At 38.1% G+C, this 18,813-nt stretch overlaps 3 protein-coding genes across 4 annotated transcripts in view; 1 reads left to right on the top strand and 2 right to left on the bottom strand.

Moving 5' to 3' along the window:
* On the bottom strand, positions 1–7,734 carry LOC107722570 (serine/threonine-protein kinase 25-like). Of its 2 annotated transcripts, XM_016530978.1 has the most exons (12): positions 7,597–7,732; positions 7,300–7,528; positions 6,653–6,883; positions 4,632–4,688; positions 4,400–4,508; positions 4,119–4,276; positions 3,731–3,916; positions 2,283–2,428; positions 1,986–2,094; positions 1,163–1,234; positions 825–961; positions 1–260 (listed from the first exon to the last, which is right to left on the bottom strand). In XM_016530978.1, exons 2-12 carry the CDS (start codon positions 7,327–7,329, stop codon positions 221–223), a joined length of 1,275 nt encoding a protein of 424 aa, XP_016386464.1. In that variant the 5' UTR covers positions 7,330–7,528; positions 7,597–7,732; the 3' UTR covers positions 1–220. The 2 variants fall into 2 exon arrangements, with proteins under 2 accessions (XP_016386464.1, XP_016386463.1); XM_016530977.1 differs by having other exon boundaries at positions 7,300–7,734.
* Positions 7,735–10,745: 3,011 nt separating this feature from the next.
* On the top strand, positions 10,746–14,345 carry bokb (BCL2 family apoptosis regulator BOK b). Its single transcript, XM_016530998.1, has 4 exons — positions 10,746–11,449; positions 11,774–11,902; positions 12,852–13,015; positions 13,662–14,345. The coding sequence occupies exons 1-4, from the start codon at positions 11,215–11,217 to the stop codon at positions 13,779–13,781; spliced, it is 648 nt and encodes a 215-aa protein (XP_016386484.1). The 5' UTR covers positions 10,746–11,214; the 3' UTR covers positions 13,782–14,345.
* A 1,516-nt stretch (positions 14,346–15,861) lies between these two features.
* Positions 15,862–18,813, bottom strand: part of LOC107722585 (THAP domain-containing protein 4-like) — a 4,208-nt gene continuing 1,256 nt past the window's right edge. The window contains exons 3-5 of the mRNA XM_016530999.1: positions 17,122–17,222; positions 16,402–16,505; positions 15,862–16,244 (exon numbers count right to left, since the gene is read on the bottom strand). Coding sequence (XP_016386485.1) covers positions 16,128–16,244; positions 16,402–16,505; positions 17,122–17,222 — 322 coding nt within the window. The 3' untranslated portion in view covers positions 15,862–16,127. The remainder of the gene's footprint in view (positions 16,245–16,401; positions 16,506–17,121; positions 17,223–18,813) is intronic.

The following is an 18,813-nucleotide window of genomic DNA, read 5'->3' on the forward strand; positions in this document are numbered from 1 at the left end:
GATCTAACAGGTAAACACAGTTCGCTCAATGACATGGCTTTTTCTCTTAAATACTTTCCATTCTATAAAGAAAACTGTAAAAATATTTAATCATAACTAATTAAAAGATCTCTGGGGGTAAAAGAGGGTGAATGATGGGCAGTCGTATTGTGGTCCTGACGGGGCGATGATGATTTTGGGGGCGGGAAGAGGGAGGAGCAGCAGCAGCAGAGGCGGGGCTTCACCGTGATGATGGCGTGGTGTTGCCATTCAGAGCAAACCTGATACAAAAGATTTTTATTTTAATCTAAATATTACATTCAAATGCACTTAAAGGCAGAGTAAGTGATTTTTCAAAAACACTTTAGAAAACTGGGGCGGTAAAGACAGAAGGCTGTTTAAATGTTATGTGACCTTTCCCAATCATTCTAATACGCGAATGTTTTCATAACATGAGCCGCTTAAAATGATTAAAGTTATCAACGTTACTGATATTCAAAATGGTATGCAAGTGCTGCTTTGTTTACGTTTCGTATATCTGCGTTTATCTCGTATCTCTTTGTTTCGGTTTCTCCTTTTGAATGACGAATATATACTACTGATAGCTACTGATATAGACAGTTAATTCCTCTCACGCAGGCGCAGAACGCACGTATTAGTTTGCCGTCGGCTGTAGTCTGTGCGGTGTGTTCGAGCGAAGCTTTTTGGTCCGACGCGAGGCAACAACACCATCGGCTTTCATCGCCGCTAGTTCTTTGAAGTCGGCTTGGTGTGTCCAGGCCTTTAGTGGTATACTATCTATACCACAGTACTTTTTTTTTTTTTTTTCATAAAAACCCACTCACCTGCACACTCTCTCCATCATGTGTGTGACCAGGAGGTCAGAGATGCCAGGGCAGGACTCTTCTGCCAGGTTGAAGGCATTCTCCAGCTCCTCTATGGCACCCATTCCTCCTCCACATGCCCTCCTCTTCTCCTTCAGCTGGAGAGCAGACAGACTAACACTTAACTCTACAACATATAGAGCTTATCACATTTTATTACACTTTACTGCTGCCTTATCTGCTGCTACTGTGATAAAAAAAGTGATAGTGTTAGAGTTACAGTGAGAAGTGAGAATCTCCAGTCAGGGTGTTTGATTATATACGTGAGAGTTTAAGATGAGTGTTTCGGGCGCTTTTACCTCTCTGAAGATGGGAGAGACCAGCGCTGACAGACATTGTGACTTGGGCTGCCTCTTTACCGTCTCTGCTGCCTGTAAAACAAATTCAAAGCAAAACTTTACCTTTCAAGCAGGGATGTCAAAAGTACTGGTACTTCAGTACAAAGCCAATGGCAAAATAAAATGGTGTAAATGGTCCACAACACTGTTATTTTAGTATCACTGATAGTTTCTGTTGATATTTTGAGTTTTCATTGTAATTTTGAAATTTATATTTTTTTTGTTATTTTTTTGTCTGTTTATAGTTTTTATTTAGCTGTAGTTTCAGTTTTAGTTATTTTATTACATAAAGAAAGTGATAAATATTGCCTTAGCAAGTATCAGAAATCCAATTTGAAAATTGAATTTTGAATTTGAATTGAATTCGAAATTGAATTTACTTTGTTTTATTTTATTTCAAGTAATGAAAATGTTTTTTATGCTTTAGTTTTAGTTAAAAATAACTAAATTGGGGAACCACAACCGACAAACAGTTTCTTCTGAACATGAATAGGTGCATGTTCTTTTTTTTTGAATAAGTACATGTTATCAATAATTCTATCATTCTTCAATCATTTTATATCTGTAATTGTATGGTGGAACCTGCTGAGGTGGAGAAAATCTAAATAAAGTGAGGGGGAAACTGGTATCATAAATAATGAAATTACATTACTAAAATGTTGTTATAATAACAATGTTTTTCCCTTTTTTTATGATTGACTATGACAGGACACAACCCCAGCCAATGCCGTTTAGTTTTTAAAGCAAACATGTAGTAAGTATAAGTAGATATTTGAATACTGACCTCTGAGTCTGTGTTTGTGTAGCCCTTCTGGAGCTTGTTCATAGAGCTGGGCCGGACTGTGGGGAACGTCCATACGGGACACTGGTCTCTGTCATCACTATCTCCATCCCTGTTTGAGTACAAGGAGGAACGGAGAACATAGTTCCTTTCAAGGCTATAAATCATCAGGATCAATTCACCAGATATCTAATTAAAAGGACAGGACTCAAGTAATAAGAAATGAATAATATATCATGATGAATTAGAGGGCGGTTATTGATCGTACAGTATGTGCCTCATAATGGATGGATGACATACATATCAGAATCATCAGAGCTAGACTCGTCTCCGTGGCCTTCAGACTTCCAGCGGCGGTATCGGTCAATCAGCTCTGTCAGATAGGACGTTTTCTTGGTGTAGCGTGTGATGAATTTGTGCTTCAGTAACTCCTTGGCGGTGGGCCGCTGCACAAAACCAGAATAGTGATGCCATTCTTGAGGTTTTTAATGCCTTGTTTCAAAAAGCTTGAGATGTCTGACTACAACCGGTTCTTGATGGGACACAAAATCATGTAATTTAGCCTTCTGTGTGCTATTATCAAAGCTACACTACCAGTCAAAAGTTTGGAATAATTAAGATTGTTTTTAATGTTAATGCTCACCAAGTCTGCATTTATTTGATGAAAAATACAGTAAAAAGCAGTGATATTGTGAAATATTACTACAATTTAAATGAACTGTTACCTATTTTAATATATTCTAAAATGGAATTTATTCCTGTGATGGTAAAGCAGAATTTTCAGCATAATTACTCCAGTCTTCAGTGTCACATGATCCTTCAGAAATCATTCTAATATGCTGATTTGCTGCTCAAAAACATTTCTTATTATTATGAATGTTGTGCTGCTTAATATATTTGTGGAAACTTTGATAGACTAACATTCAAAAATTTGGTTAAGGTTTTAATTAATTCTTTATTTAATACTTTTATTAAACAACAATGCATTAAAGTGATCATACATGACATTAAAGACATTTATAGTATAAAAACACACTTTTTACTCAGCAAAAAATCCTGGAAAAAAAAGTATTAGTTTCCTTCAAAATATTACCCAACAAAAACTGCTTTCAACACTGATATTAACTTAAAGGGGTCATATGACGTTGCTAAAAAGAACATTATTTTGTGTATTTGGTGTAATGAAATGTGTTTGTGCAGTTTAAGGTTCAAAAAACTAATTTTCCACATACTGTACATTATTGTTTCTTCTCTATGCCCCGCCTTTCTGAAACGCGTCGATTTTTACAAAGCTCATCAGTCGGAAAAGCGAGGTGTGCTCTGATTGGCCAGCTAGCCAGTGCGTTGTGATTGGCCGAATACCTCAAGCGTGTGACGGAAATGTTACGTTGGATTTGAGACTTTAGTCTTTGCAACTTTACAGATCTTCTTTATGCACCAAGAGCTTGTAACACTCCAAAGAGAAAGTAAAAATTGAAATCGCATCATATGACCCCTTTAAGAATCAATGGAGCACCAATAAGAAATAATAAAAACTGAGCACCAAATCAGCATATTAGAATGACAGAAACCAGTTCTTTTAAATTGTAATATTTCACATTATTACTTTTTTTTGTATTTCGCCATTAAATAACAGCCTTAGAGATCATAAGAGACATATTCCTCATATTCCAAACGTTAGACCGTAGTGGATATTGGGGTTAACCTGAAACGTTGTCATATAATCAGCGGAAAAGCTGAATACTCACAAAGCGAGGGTCTTTATTGAGGCATGCCTCCACAAACTCTTTGAAGGGTTTGCTGTAGGAGCCCTCCAGCGTCGGGGGAGTGTTCTTGGGAATGAGAAACAGCACTCGCATCGGATGCAGGTCAGAATTCGGGGGTTCCCCCTTCGCCAGTTCAATAGCTGTAATTCCCAAGGACCAAATGTCTGCCTGCAGCCAGAAAAGCAAACTTAAAAGTCTGCTATTATGCTAAAACAGTTTCCATGCCTACCACTTTTTTAAAAAACGATCAAACGAAAAAAACAGTTTTACCACCCCAGTGTTTTCACAGCTCTGCAGCCACACTTGCACATTAATATTCAGATTGTTCTTTTGCATGCGGAGAAAAGTCCATTCATCTGAATCTCCGCACCTTAAAATCATACGCGGACTGTTTGATGACCTCTGGAGCCATCCAGAAAGGAGTTCCCACAAAAGTGTTTCTCTTGATCTGGGTGTCTGTGAGCTGTCCCGCCACCCCGAAGTCTGCCAGCTTCACATCTCCCTGCTCAGACAGCAGCACGTTGGCAGCTGCCACAAGATACAAACATGAATCATTAGCACGGAACTCAGATTTCACAGAAAGCAGATGATTAAATATGAAGCACTTCCTAGCCGGCCTAATTGAGTAGGCAGACGTGTAGGTTATCACACCTTTGATATCACGGTGAATCTTCCTCTCCGAATGCAAGTATTCCAGTCCCTTCAGAATCTCCCTCAATATAGTGGCAATGTACGTCTCCTCTAGCGGTCCTGGTTTCAACTGACACGTGTGGAGGAAAGCAGAAGACAAATTTAATTTCTAAAGCTGAAAGCCCTTTAAGAATTCATGAATACACACATAAAGATATTCCCATAACTGAAGAGCCACTGTTGTTCTACTTACAAGATCTAAAGCAGAGCCGCCTCCTAAATACTCCATGATGATCCACAGCTTAGTTCCCTACAGACGATGGCAAAAATAACACAAGTGCCATTTCTTTAAAAGTCACTTGACATTTGTTGTATTTAGGATTCATATTTCAATATGACTCCAGTAGACATTTTATCATGTGGCTTAAAATAAATGTTTTTTATTGGCATTTATGGTTCTATGAAGAACCTGTATCATTCATGCAACCTTTCAAATGCAACAAAAGTTCTTTATAGTTGAAAAAGTTATTAAAATGTTCTTCAGAATTATGAAAAGAACATTTTTAAGAATGGCCTTTGGGGAACCCAAAATGGCACCTCAAAAACCCCCTGTTGCAATATTTATATTAAAGAGTGAAGGTGCAGACTTTAGTTTCGGGAAGTAATCATAACAAATCTGGTATTTTGCATGTATGTAAACATAAAAAGCTTTTTTTTAAAAACTGACTGAAACAGGATATTTAATGAGAGAAAATATGATTTTATCCAGAAGAATTTGATTGAATGGTGGATGTTACAAACCATATGAGAGCTTGTCAAGGGGACATTGTTTGGCTAGTTAGCACAGCTTAGCTAACCCTTACTAGTAGATGCAGTAACCACACCACTCAGGTGCAAACAGCATTGTTCTCTTTTAAAAATTGGCTGCACAATGACAATTTTTTTCAAGCAACACTGAATCTGAAATATTTCATTAGATTACAACAGACATTTGATTTTGTGATGCCAACAGCAAACCAGCTCTGTCATGACATCATTAGTCACAGGGGATTTTGGTTAAGATTTGAACCTGGCAGCAGAACCCAGTATCCATGATTAAATATGGCAGATTTCAAATTTCTTATTTCCAGAAGGTCCATCACTAGTTAAACATGGGCTACTGAGATGAATGGGAATGCTAGCAGAGAACTACAACTTTCTGCAGTTTGTAGACACCTAAAAAGCATTTTGGTCATTTGTTAACATTATCTAATATCTTGCATGGCTTAGGAGATGACAACGGATGAAGTTGTTTCAGTAGAAGAAAATGGTCTCAAATTTTCATTGTGCATTAAAGGGTTAGTTCACCCAGAAATGACAATTCTGTCATTAATTACTCACCCTCATGTCGTTCTAAACCCGTAAGACCTCCGTTTATCTTCGGAACACAAATTAAGATATTTTTGATAAAATCGGAGAGCTTTCTGACCCTGCATAGAACAGAACGCAACTGAAATGTTCCAAGGTCCAGAAACATAGTAAAGACATCGATAAAACAGTCCATGTGACATCAGTGGCTCAACTTTTTTGCGAACAATTTTGCGAGAACACGAGAATACTTTTTGTGCATGAAGAAAACAAAAATAACAATTTATTCAACAATTCTTTTCCCCGAGTTAACATCTTCCGCCATTTTGGAGAGTACCATGACACATGCACGCGCTTTCCCCAGAACGTAATCAGTGTTGTTTACGTTTAGCATGCGTGCAGTTTCTCCTGAACGTAAACAACGGTAAATATGTTGATTACGTTCTGGGGAAAGCACACGCATGCGTCGTGGTACTCTCCAAAATGGCGGAAGATGTTAACTCGGGGAAAAGAATTGTTGAATAAATTGTTATTTTTGTTTTCTTCATGCACAAAAAGTATTCTCGTGTTCTCGCAAAATTGTTCGCAAAAAAGTTGAGCCACTGATGTCACATGGACTGTTTTATCGATGTCTTTACTATGTTTCTGGACCTTGGAACATTTCAGTTGCGTTCTGTTCTATGCAGGATCAGAAAGCTCTCCGATTTTATCAAAAATATCTTAATTTATGTTCCGAAGATGAACGAAGGTCTTACAGGTTTGGAACGACATGAGGGTGAGTCAATGACAGATGACAGAATTTTCATTTTTGCGTGAACTAACCCTTTAAGAAAGCGACTTCATGCTGACTTACTGTATTGACGTTCAAAAACTCTTACTATTGTTTGTCTGTACACGCCTCAGCGCCCAAACAATGGGGGAGCGTACCTTCAGATATGAGCCATAGTATTTGGTGACATAGGGGCTGTCACACTGGCTGAGCACCGTGATCTCCTGCTGAATGTCCTCGATCTCATCTTCCGCCTCCTCCAGGTCGATGATCTTGATGGCCACCACCTCTTTAGTGCGATTGTTGATGCCCTTGTAGACCTCACCGAAAGATCCCTTCCCAATGCGCTCCTGTTTCGTGAAATACTCCTCCGGGTCAAGCCGGGAATTCTGTTGGAGAGAGAGAGAGAGAGACAGCAGAGGAATGATGTGAGATACAATGACAGATGTAGATGAACTTCAATAATCGGTTTCTTACTATGGACCCTTATAGATTACATCACATCCATTGGGATGCTCTACTATACATGTTTGAGAAGCATATGAACTATTTACATATGTATATATATAATGGTATATATACAATTTAAATTAAATGAAACAGACATGACATGAAATGGAACAAAAACAGACGTTCCTTTCCAATGATCTGCATTAAAACTGATTACTCAGACACAATATAACGTTACGACAGCCCTCAATTACCATGACATGCCAGGCTTAATAAACATTATTGTGGTTTGACTGATTATGAGATTATACCCCTGGATGCAGAAGGAACAGACTCGGCTGGGCTGCGGATTTACCTGGTTCTGCATGTCGCGGAGGTGCGCCATCCTGACGGCAGGTCACTGTGGATGACAGCAGATGTGGCCCTTTCTGCCAAAGGAGGGCTGCTGGAAAACTCTTCAGCGGTTTGCTCTCCCTCCTCCGATCCCCTGCTTAGCTAGCTAGTTACATACAAAAACACCTCTACATGTCCTGTTCGTCTGCCGTGTTTTCGGCCTCCAATCCCCTGATGGCGGACCCCGCAGCCTGGCGAGAATCACAGTTAGGTGTCGTGTGACTCCATGTATGAAAACATTTGAGTACGAGCTACTCACTTTCCGCGTCTAATTGTTTTTTTATATTGATCAGCTCACGTTCGGGCGGCTCTTAATTTATTGCTTGCTGGAGAACAAAATAATAGGAGCAACAGCGCATGCGCAGCTTCTGATTCAAGGAACGGGGGATTGTTGGAGTTGTAGTCATACTGGTAGAAGGGAGCGAGATTAAAATCGACATGAAATGGAAATTCACCCTATCTGTTTTCAAATGCATTATTGTGAACCATTTATCCGTTTATTTATTTATACCTCGTATTAATGTGCAATCAAAGTGACATAACTGAACCTTCAGGTGAACACGACAGACTTCTCCAATCATTTAGTTTGCTCAAACCCTGAAGCTTCTTTGCTCTATTTGCCTCCACTTTTGAGATGCAACGCCCCCATCTCAAAATCCAATCAACAACCAAAACTAGAACAACCCTGCTGAAAAAAACAGCTAAAACCAGCCTGACCAGGTTGTGGCTAGAAGCAATACAGCTCCGACCAGAAACTAACAATTAAATTTAATTTTCTGCCTATTAGATTGTGTTTAATTAACATCTACATCTACCCCAACCCTAAACCTACCTCTTACTGCCTCACAATAAGGTAAAAATAGTAATGAATTATTGTTGTACAGTGTGACAAAAATTACGCTATATTGATGTGCACATGCCCAGTAGCTGCAGCTGTCTCCCTTCTAGCCTTAACCGCCTGACCAGCTAAAACCAGCCTGACCTGCTAAAAATGTGGTCAAAACCCCTCTAAAACCAACCTGATAAACCAGCTATGACCAGGCTGGGAGACCAGCTAAAACCAGCCTGACCATCTTAGGCTGGTGTTAGCTGTTTTCTTCAGCAGGGAATGTCCCTCCCTTAATTTCTATTTTTTTCATAATCTGTTAAAAACTTAGATGTACGTTACAATACAAAGAAAAGGTCACAACTTCCATTTCATCAAATCTGATAGGTCATGTTGAACAAAAAAAAACAAACAGCTAAAGCCAGCCTAAGCTGGCTGGCTGATTTTAGCTGGTCATCCAGCCTGGTCTAGGCTGGTCATAGCTGTTTAGCAGGCTGGTTTTAGAGGGGTTTTGGCCACTTCCTTAGCTGGTCAGGCTGGGAGACCAGCTGGAACAACCAGTTAAAACCAGCTTGGCCAGCCTGGCCAGGCTGGGAGACCAGCTTAAACCAGTTAAGACCAGCCAACCAGCTAGGCTGGTTTTAGCTGTGTTTTTTTTTTCCAGCAGTGACAGAGACAACTACAGGTGAACATGGTAAAAGTTTCAAACCAAATAGTAGTAACTACAAGTATGGCATTTCAGATGCAGCTCAAGTCTTGGGGGCAAAAACACCACCGCTTGACCAATTCCAGCTGACCTTATCTTCAAATACACTAGAAAATATCATGTTTCAATATCATTGTGTGAAACGATTATCAATTGGCCTAAAGCAGTACTTTTGTGGGTGGTGATGTGGTGGGTCAGCATTAAATGGAAGTATTTTCTTTCCTGCTGTGACGTACTGTATATATCTGAGTGAAACAGAAAAATATTGTGTGGGACTTGATTTTGTCCATCTGGAATGGATTGGATCATTGTCATTTACTAATTGCTGTGATTTTATGTGACAGGTTTAGGGGGGGGGATTATTGTCCCACACACATCATCAGAGAAGAGAGGTCATCAGGGGAGGAGTCTCAATTTGAAGGATCTTTAGTGGGCAGTCTTCATCTTGTGTCCTTCGTTCGGCCTGTTTTGAAGGATGCATCAGGTGTATCCTTTGTGTCCTTCAAATACCCACAAACCTTTGCACACATTCAGATCCATGAAAAATAATTAGTTAAAAATGAAACGGCACTGAGCTTGTCCAATGTCTATGTAATGCAAGATGAAGCCATTGTTTTCTGTTGTTTTGTTGAAAATAAATCACATAATACTAAACTGTGCATAATGGGAGACCACAGACAACTGCATTAATAGAAATGTTATTGCAGTAGAAACACATTAATTTACATTTAAATTTAATAATTTATCAGACGCTTTAATCCAAAGTAATTTATGAGGACAGAAGCAATCAAACCAACCATATAGTAAATATAAAGATTTTAAGTATTCTTCAGATTGTAATTTTAGTAGTATTTTCATAACATAGCCATGCACACTAATCTCATTCTAGTGTTTAATGCTGAGCAGGACTCTAGCCTTGAAACCTCAGAAGGACTGGACTAGGAAGGATGCAGCCTCCCATTTGAGAAGCACCCAATGAGGGCACATGGAAAAAAAAATAAAAGATGTGCTTGGATAAATCATTTATAATAATCATTGCAATATCCAAAAATAAGAATGGTTGGTTCTGATTTCATGGTGACTTTGTTTGTAGCAATATAAAGGTTTGTTGCCTCTATTATCTGTGCACTTAAATCTACACTAAATAGATTCATTAGGCTTAACTGCATAATGGGATTGCATAAAAATAAATGTTTGACAAATACAGTTCAAATAGACTGCATACAGTAGCCTACTTGGTGCATGAGCAGGATACACCAAATATAGTCTATTAATAACAATTTGTCATAATTTAATAAGGTATATGGGTCAGAACATTTTTGCTACCCACTGGATCTACACAAGTAGGCCTACTGTTTGGGTCAGATTACATTCTTTTAGTTATTTTAATGCAATGAATAGGTCTCAAAACAGTCCTCCTTTACAGATGCATTGAATGAAACTGGCAGTGGCATTCCTCCTGTAAGAATCTCAGTATTAATAGGCATACTCACACTGAGGTGTTCATGAGTCAAACACAGGACTTTAAAGGGTTGTGTTGGTTTGTAGTGAGAGGCTTAGCTCGCTAAACATAGACAGATAATAACTTACCTGGTCAACCACTAGAGCAAAGCATGAATGAACTTCCACTGATCCTTAGGGAAGAATCATTATATGAAATAAACATTTTATTTGGAGCCTTCACACCTACAGCAGGTCTGTTAGCACTCATCTTTTAACACGAGTGTGATTTTTAAAGAAATTAATAGGCTATTATGTTGCATGCTATAGGTTACGTATGAATTTGATAACCTAAGATTTTAAAGAGATGATTAGAATTCATTTTATTTGACTACAAGCATTGCAAAGTCTTGCCAGGATGCCACAGACTGTTTATATTTGGACTAAGCCGTCCACTTGGTTGATTAGTGGTTACCTAAGGCAAGCGTTCCAGGTAGCGAGAAAAGTCGCTTCCAAGTGTCTGATTCAGGGCACAGGCGAACAGCGACCTCAGCACGATGGAAATATGACAGAAAGTCCATTTCAACATCGTATGTTCTTCTCATGCGAAACAGAAGACTGATGGAAGAGACATTGAAGATGACAAATCATAAAATCGGGCAGCGGAAGTTGGTCGATCGATCAGAGTAAATCAGTTTGCTAGCTGAGGAATTTTAGTGGGCTGTTCAATTGTAGTTGTTTTCCCTGATTGGCTATTTACGTTTCGGCGAACCTGTTTCTGATTTAATTTATCTGGACTTTCGTCGGAGAAATGAGCTGCGTAATGTTAGTGGAGTTTGTGGGGTGTTTATGTAGGCAACTTCAACCAGTGAAGTTGCAGTGTTTTGTGCTCGGGTCAAACAAACATGCGGGACCTGAACGTGCTTGAGCGCTCCTCCGTGTTCGCCGCGGAGATGATGATGGAGGTGTTTGATCGGACTCCCACGGAAAAAGAGCTCGTCTTTCAGTCCAAGGAACTCTGTAGAGACTTCATTCACTCCAGAATCGTAAGGGAAGGACTAAGTTGGTCAAAAGTCGAGTCTGATCTGCCCGAGCCACACGGAGCTCTTGTAAATATATCCGTGGTGCTGCTAAAACTGGGTAAGAAAACCACGAGTGAGTGTGAATTGATGCTCTTAACAGGTGTGATGCTATTTCAGTATTTATCATCCAGATAAATCAGGACAATTTCATAACATCACAACTCAAAATCAGCATTCAGATTTATTTCTTTCTGAATTGCCTTATACTCATAAACTTATACTGTGATTTATAACAACTGTGTATGTTGATTGATTCTATCATTGGAAAACCCATTTTAGTTGATCACTGGTCTGAATATTGGAAGGTTGGGGGAACATATCCCTCTCACTGTCATTTGAGTGTATATTTAAACTGTTTTACAGGTGTAGTGTTGTTTTACAGGTGATGAACTTGAGTGTATGCGCCCGTATGTGTATCGTAATATCGCAAAGCAGCTGAACATCAGTGTAGCAGTGGAGGCTGTGGTGTCAGATGCTTTTCTCTCTGTAGCAACTGAGATCCTAGTCATGGGTAAGTGATCTGGAAGATATTTTAAGACGTGTTTTATAGGCAGTGTTTGTGGGCATGACCTCGCTGTCCTTGCATTGAAGTGTTTTTTTTTTTTTAAATGAATAAACACTGAAGTATTTTATTATTTTTATTTTCTCTAGGGTTGTTGTTGTTATTATTGCTAATTCAGTACCTAATTAGCTATTTTGAGACCAAAGAAAAAAAAAGAGGACATCACTACTGCTATAAATGGAGTGAATTTGGAGATATGGGATTTGTTCCAAATGTAAATGAAGCGATGTTAGCCTGAGCAGGGTTTGAGGTTTAAAAAAAAACATTAATTTCATTATGTTTTTATTAAATTACAGTAAAATTGTAATCTAAAACTGGAAGAGCTATTGACTTAAGCCTTTTATTGGATTTCAGTGGTGTGTTTGAGAGGGGCACTTTGATCATCAGTTTAATGACAAGTTCTTCAGTGGTCTTTTTTTGGAACATGGAAAAAACCCTAAAAAGGACATACCCACATTCTTTCCTTTGTACATATTTGGTCACATATTTTATCTGGGTTCTGCTTCTATTGATGTACATAATGGTTGCAGAGGAGTCCTAAACCATGGCAGTATCATTCCACTCTGCCTGATGATCTTCTCACAGACCTTACTACAGAAGATAGAACGTTGTAAGGTTTGTGAGGAGTTATCCTAAATGAATGCTGAATATGAAGGAACATAAACAATTGGAATAGTCCCTGACTCATGCATTAGTGAAGCATGGCAGTGTGTCATGTCAGATTTAAAGGTCTGAAAGAAGACATGGCCAATTTAGGACTTGCAACCTCATGGAATTCTCATTATATCCTGTTATCTAAAATGCTGTATGATTATGATTAATGCAAAAGTGTTCGAGCTGCTAAAAATGGATGGCTCGGTTTTCTAGTTCTTCTCGTGGAATTGCTTTTACTTTCAAGGGATCACATGGGGCAAAGTGGTGGCCATCTACGCTGTAGCAGCCGGGCTGGCGGTGGACTGTGTGCGTCAGGGCCATCCAGTCATGGTGCACACCATAGTGGACAGTCTGGGAGAGTTTGTGCGTAGGAACCTGGTCCCATGGCTCAAAAAGAGAGGAGGATGGGTAAGTGTTCATTCTCGGTATTGCCACCTTCATGAACCAAGACTGGTCCTGACCTCTAGAGGCCATATGAGGAAATGAAGTATTGTTACCATGCTGTGCTAGTGCATTTATTTTCTCAGTCTATACTGCAATTCCATACTATACCTGTTTTTTGTTTTTAAGAAATTGTTACTTTGATTCGGCAAGGACTCATTAAATTGATCAAAAAGGGACAGTAAAGACATTTATAATGTTACAAAATATTTCTTTCAAATAAATGTTCTTGGTTTGTATCATGGTTTACACAAAAATACTAAGCAGCACAACTGTTTTCAGCAATGATGATAATAATAAGAAATGTTTCTTGAGCAGCAAATCAGCATATCTGAATGATTTCTGAAGGATCATGTGACACTGAAGACTGGAGTAATGGCTGCTGAAAATTCAGCTTTGCATCACAGGAATAAATTGCAATTTAAAATGCATTAAAAATGACAAAACAGCTATTTCAAACTGTAATATTTCACAATTTATATAGTTTTTACTGTATTTTCTGATCAAATAAATGCAGCACTGGTGAGAAGATTCTTTTAAAAAAAATATTATTCACCCCAAACTATGTGATATGTAAGCGTGTCAAATGTTTCCTTTTCATCTGTCTTTCCAGGGGGACATTTTAAAATGTGTGGTGAACATGGACTCTAGAGCTCGTGCCCACTGGTTATCAACAGCTGTGTTCTCATGGAGGCAATTCTTAAAGACCATGTACATCTACCTGACGAAGTAGCCTCGTGCAGGAAATCATCCTGTTGACTGAGAACTGAATCTTTCCCTCCTAGGACTATTTGAATGGTCCATTGTACTGTTTGTGGAGCAAACGGCCCCTCACAAAGGTCATAGCACGTCACCCGGGTTCAACCGCACCTTAATCCTCTTTTACCTTTCATTAATTCTTTAAAATATACTATGTATAAACTGAAACAAATACTATGAGCTGACATTGTGGGGGTGGCACTGTGAAGGAATATGTGCTATATTTATTGCTGGAGCTACATAATATCTGTCTTCCTTAGTTTAAACTGACCCAGAAATATGGTATGCAGGTATTGGAGCTCTTTTTGTGCTGACACATTGCGTGGATTCATTCCACTGAGATTTTATACTGAATATCTGTGGGTGATGAGTGAAACATTTAAATGTTTGACAGTCTTCAGATTTTTATTTTTACAAAATTGCTTAAAATGATGTTTGGAGTGTCACTTTGCACTTTCAGTTGTATGGTTTGTGTGGTGTGTGAAACACTGTTGTCACCAGCTGTATACATCTTAAAATAAAGATTTTAATGTGTGAACTGAAAGAGAAGTTGAACATTTATAAACAGAAAGGGTTCCAGTGGTCATGAAAAACCTGGAAATATCAGGGAAATTATAAATGTTTTTTCCCCCAAGAAAGACTATTAAAATCAGAAGTCACACACAAAAAAGCTAATTTCTATAGTGAAATATACACTACCGTTCAAAAGTTTAGGGTTGGTAAGATAAAAAAAAAATGCTGCTTATGCTCCCCAGAACTGCATTTATTTGAGCAGAAATACAGTAAAAAAAAAAAACAGTAATATTGTTAAATATTATTACAAACATTTAAATGTTTGACAGTCTTCAGCTTTTTATTTTTACAAAATTGCTTAAAATGATGTTTGGAGTGTCACTTTGCACTTTCAGTTGTATGGTTTGTGTGGTGTGTGAAACACCGTTGTCACCAGCTGTATACATCTTAAAATAAAGATTTTAATGTGTGAACTGAAAGAGAAGTTGAACATTTATAAACAGAAAGGGTTCCAGTGGTCATGGAAAACCTGGAAATATCAGGGAAATTATAAATGTTTTTCCCCCCAAGAAAGACTATTAAAATCAGAAGTCACACACAAAAAAGCTAATTTCTATAGTGAAATATACACTACCGTTCAAAAGTTTAGGGTTGGTAAGATAAAAAAAAAATGCTGCTTATGCTCCCCAGAACTGCATTTATTTGAGCAGAAATACAGTAAAAAAAAAAACAGTAATATTGTTAAATATTATTACAAATTAAAATAACTGTTTTGAACTTCAATATATGTTAACTCCAATCTTCAGTGTCACATGACAGTAATATTGTTAAATATTATTACAAATTAAAATAACTCTTTTGAACTTCAATATATGTTAACTCCAATCTTCAGTGTCACATGATCCTTCAGAAATCATTCTAATATGCCAATTTGGTGCTGAAGAAACATTTCCTATTATTACCAATGTTGAAAATAATTGTGCTGCGTAACATCTTTCGGGAAACAGCGATGCATTTCTTTCAGGACTTCTTGATAAAAATAAAGTAAAAAAAACGGCATGTATTTGCAATATTTGTGTCTTCGTAACAATGTAAAAGTCTTTACAGTCACTTTTGATCAATTTAATGCATTGTTGCTCAAAAGTATTAATTTGTCAAAAAACACATTAACGACAAACTTTTTAATTATAGTGTTGATTTGACTTGACTGACTATAAATCCATAATTTTGAGTGCAATCTCTATTAAACGATTTCTTTAAAAAAATCTTTTCCATTTGTTCAGGATTACTAAAAAGCCACAACAATTAATTCAACAAAAGGTAGGGGCCTTTGTTTCTGTTAGTGAATTAATGTATCCCCAATTAAATACCATTAAAAATATAAATACTAAAAGCTTCTTGAGTTATGATTGTAGAAAAAAAAATACTCATTTGAATTATAATTGAATTTGCAAACTTAACCTTAAGGAAACAGATATGAGAAAATGAACAGCATTTTCTTCAAAGACAGTTTGCCTTGAACAAACTTCACACAATTTAAATTTGAAAAGACAATTTCATATTTTTATTGTAGTTGCTCTACATTATACAAAACGACCCCTTTATATATTGTAACGATATTTGTAAAGCTTGTTTTGTTGGGAAGACAGGTCAGATCACATCTATTACTTTAGATAACATTCTTACTCACAGATATATTACCATCACCCACAGGTTACTATATATAAACCATCAATATTTTGTGTCAGATGAGTACATTAGTACAAGTGCTTTTCACAAACACATCTTCCTCCCACATGACAGCCAGTTAATCAGTCCTGCGGTAAGTGATGTGCAAATGCTGCGTCAGAGGCTGTCCTTCCAGTGCCATAGAGATCGTCTGTTCCAGCTTTCCATCCGGCTTCAACTGGATGTGCCTGGAGATCTGATCAAAAATCTAAATTATTAGTGGAACATTTATTCTAATTACTATGTCAGTTCAGCAATATTCAAGACATATTTTCTTTATGAAAATATCACTACAGAGCTTATTGTTTCATTAATCTGACAAGGTGCACATTAAACATTTTGTGTTATGAGACCTGTTGAACATAAGGCTGCTTGGCAAAAGATGTTCTAGCCAGGGCAGTACTGTGCAGAGTCAGCTGCTGTCCAGTGAGTTCCCCCTCCTCAATCTCCACAAGACCTGGAAGAGGTAGAAACAGATGAGTATAAAAAATACATGGTACTATAGACAGTGCTGCGTAGATTACTTTCAAATGTGTAGTTTGTTAATGATTACAAATGACACTGCAACAATTGTAGTTAATAACGTAATCTATTAGATTACACTTTTTTTTATTAATTTAAAGGCACAATATGTCATTTTCGCCGCTAAAGGGCACATATTCAAAATAAACAAAGAAGCAAAGGCGTAGTTTGATGACGCCGTAAATCATGGGAGTTGTCGTCTTCATCCCCACAGCCGATGCAATCCGACGGGACTCGGGCAGAAATCATGTTCATGGATGAGCTAATGATTTATTAACGTAGTATTATGAAGCAGGGTGAGGCTGAAAGCCGTCGAAGCTAAACAAGCGCGACACACGGCTCGAAAGCAGCGGAGCTTTAATTATGCCACAGTCGACTGCTACCGCTCCTTCCAGTCGTGCGTATGTGGGAAAAAAAGCAACGCTGTTTTATCATACAAGATACATTTGAAAGTTCCGATTATGAGTATTTTAACTAACAATCCAATTACAAGCACTTAATTTTTGGAATCTGATTACATAAGAAAAGTTAAAAAAAAACAAATCAAACACCTGAGTTCTGTGCAATGATGAAGGCCACCCTGTTGGTACCTGGCTGAAGCCTGATGAATCCACACTCCCTGTGAAGTGGCTTTTTGCTCTCAGCATGGACTCTCCTGGCTCATCGGACTGCCAGGTTCTCAGGAGCCAGTCCAGCGGCAGCACTGCGGGGTTCAGCTCCGCTGTGGAAACACGGAGGCCAGGGGAAATAAGGTCGAAGCACGCTTGTCCGTGATGTAAAATATGTTCACGTTCTGATGCACCTGCTGATTATTAAATGCATGTTTCATTTGAATGGTAATACGTTTGACGTTTGACCTACAGACAACAGCTCGGAAATCCATTAGAAATAAGACAAATCAGGTGTTTATGAATTTAAATGGAATCATCATGTTGTCCTACCAGGGTGATTGAATGGGCATGACATTCCGCTTGAATACTTTCAAGTAACCACGAATTTTATCAATTTAAGTAACACTGAACCACTATCTGTTTGCCATCACAGTGCGTGTCTACTTCCTGATTAGACACTAGGAATTCTGGGAGATGTAGTTATTAGGCGCTCTATCGATAGCCTACGCTTTCGATAGCCGCTTTCGAAGCTTCGAAACTTTTGCGAATCATTTGTTTTGTAACAGTGGGTCGGAGCGCGTATCGAACTGCCAAAGTCAAGTGATTTCAGTAAACGAGGCTTCATACGTCATAAATGTTTCGAAACGTTTCGAACTGTCAATGGCTTTCCATTGGGGGGCGATCTCTGTGAACCAGTGAATCATGCGAGTTTATTGAGATCGCCTCCCAGCAGCGAAACAACGAACCAGCGTCTATGGTTTTTACCTGGGGCAAGTTCAAGCTCAAACCGGTGCGCAACGTTTTGCTATGGTTTCCGGTTTGAACTACATGTTTCCTGGAAACGGTGTGCAACGGGGTTTGAGATACGTTTTCTCTTGTTTGGTGGGTGTGTCAAAAATGTCAGCCCAATCAGCAGCAACATGTATATAAACAAGGCGGTATTAAAGAGACAGCTGGCACAATGTAATTAATGTAAATAAACATGTGCAAAAAATATACTTGCTCTTGTGAATTAATTTTGATGTTAAAGGAAAAATAACTGAAATAATAAGAGTACAAGTATAGATCTGGAACTTCTTTAAGTCTGTCTAAATATCATTTAGTAATTGCAATGTCTTCTGGTCCATATCCTTTCCTTAGGAAGGTGTGCTAGACACTGATTAATGTAACAGAACGCAGCCCTGATCTCGGATCAGTTTCATCAATTTGTAAACATTTTTAACAAGACATTTGTGTAAATAAAAGGATGAGAAGTAGTTAATATATCTTTCTGGCCTATATTCATTTATTTATTTAACCAGGAAGAGACTCACTGAGATTAAAATCTCTTTTCCAGGAGTGTCCTGGCGGTATTTTATCATTTTTATGGCATTTGATGTATTATACTTTCAATAAAACATTTGCAATGGGGTTTTAAAATCTGTTTTTATACGTTTTAGCCTGAGTTTTTGATGCATTTACACACTTTTGAACAGCAGGCGTCACCAGCGTGTGGTTTCGAGCGCTTCGAAACAGTGAATCATTTTGCGAAGCAATTGGTTCAATTGATTCGAAGCTTCGAAAAGGTTCGTTTCTATAGGGTTAGATCTCTGCCACAATTCTGCACGCGAAAGATCATATTTTGAGCGCACA

This window comes from Sinocyclocheilus rhinocerous, unplaced genomic scaffold, assembly GCF_001515625.1.
Source record: "Sinocyclocheilus rhinocerous isolate Xijiao unplaced genomic scaffold, SAMN03320098_v1.1 scaffold541, whole genome shotgun sequence".
NCBI classification, from domain to species: Eukaryota; Metazoa; Chordata; class Actinopteri; order Cypriniformes; family Cyprinidae; genus Sinocyclocheilus; species Sinocyclocheilus rhinocerous.

Coding starts and splice junctions, on each gene's coding strand:
- LOC107722570 (XM_016530977.1), bottom strand. CDS start 7,329: ATGGCGCACCTCCGCGACATGCAGAACCAG. Junction 4,689..6,652: donor ACTATGGCTCATATCTGAAG/GTACGCTCCCCC, acceptor CATCGTCTGTAG/GGAACTAAGCTGTGGATCAT. Junction 1,235..1,985: donor ACACAAACACAGACTCAGAG/GTCAGTATTCAA, acceptor TTTGTTTTACAG/GCAGCAGAGACGGTAAAGAG.
- bokb (XM_016530998.1), top strand. CDS start 11,215: ATGCGGGACCTGAACGTGCTTGAGCGCTCCTCCGTGTTCGCCGCGGAG. Junction 11,903..12,851: donor AACTGAGATCCTAGTCATGG/GTAAGTGATCTG, acceptor TTTACTTTCAAG/GGATCACATGGGGCAAAGTG. Junction 13,016..13,661: donor TCAAAAAGAGAGGAGGATGG/GTAAGTGTTCAT, acceptor CTGTCTTTCCAG/GGGGACATTTTAAAATGTGT.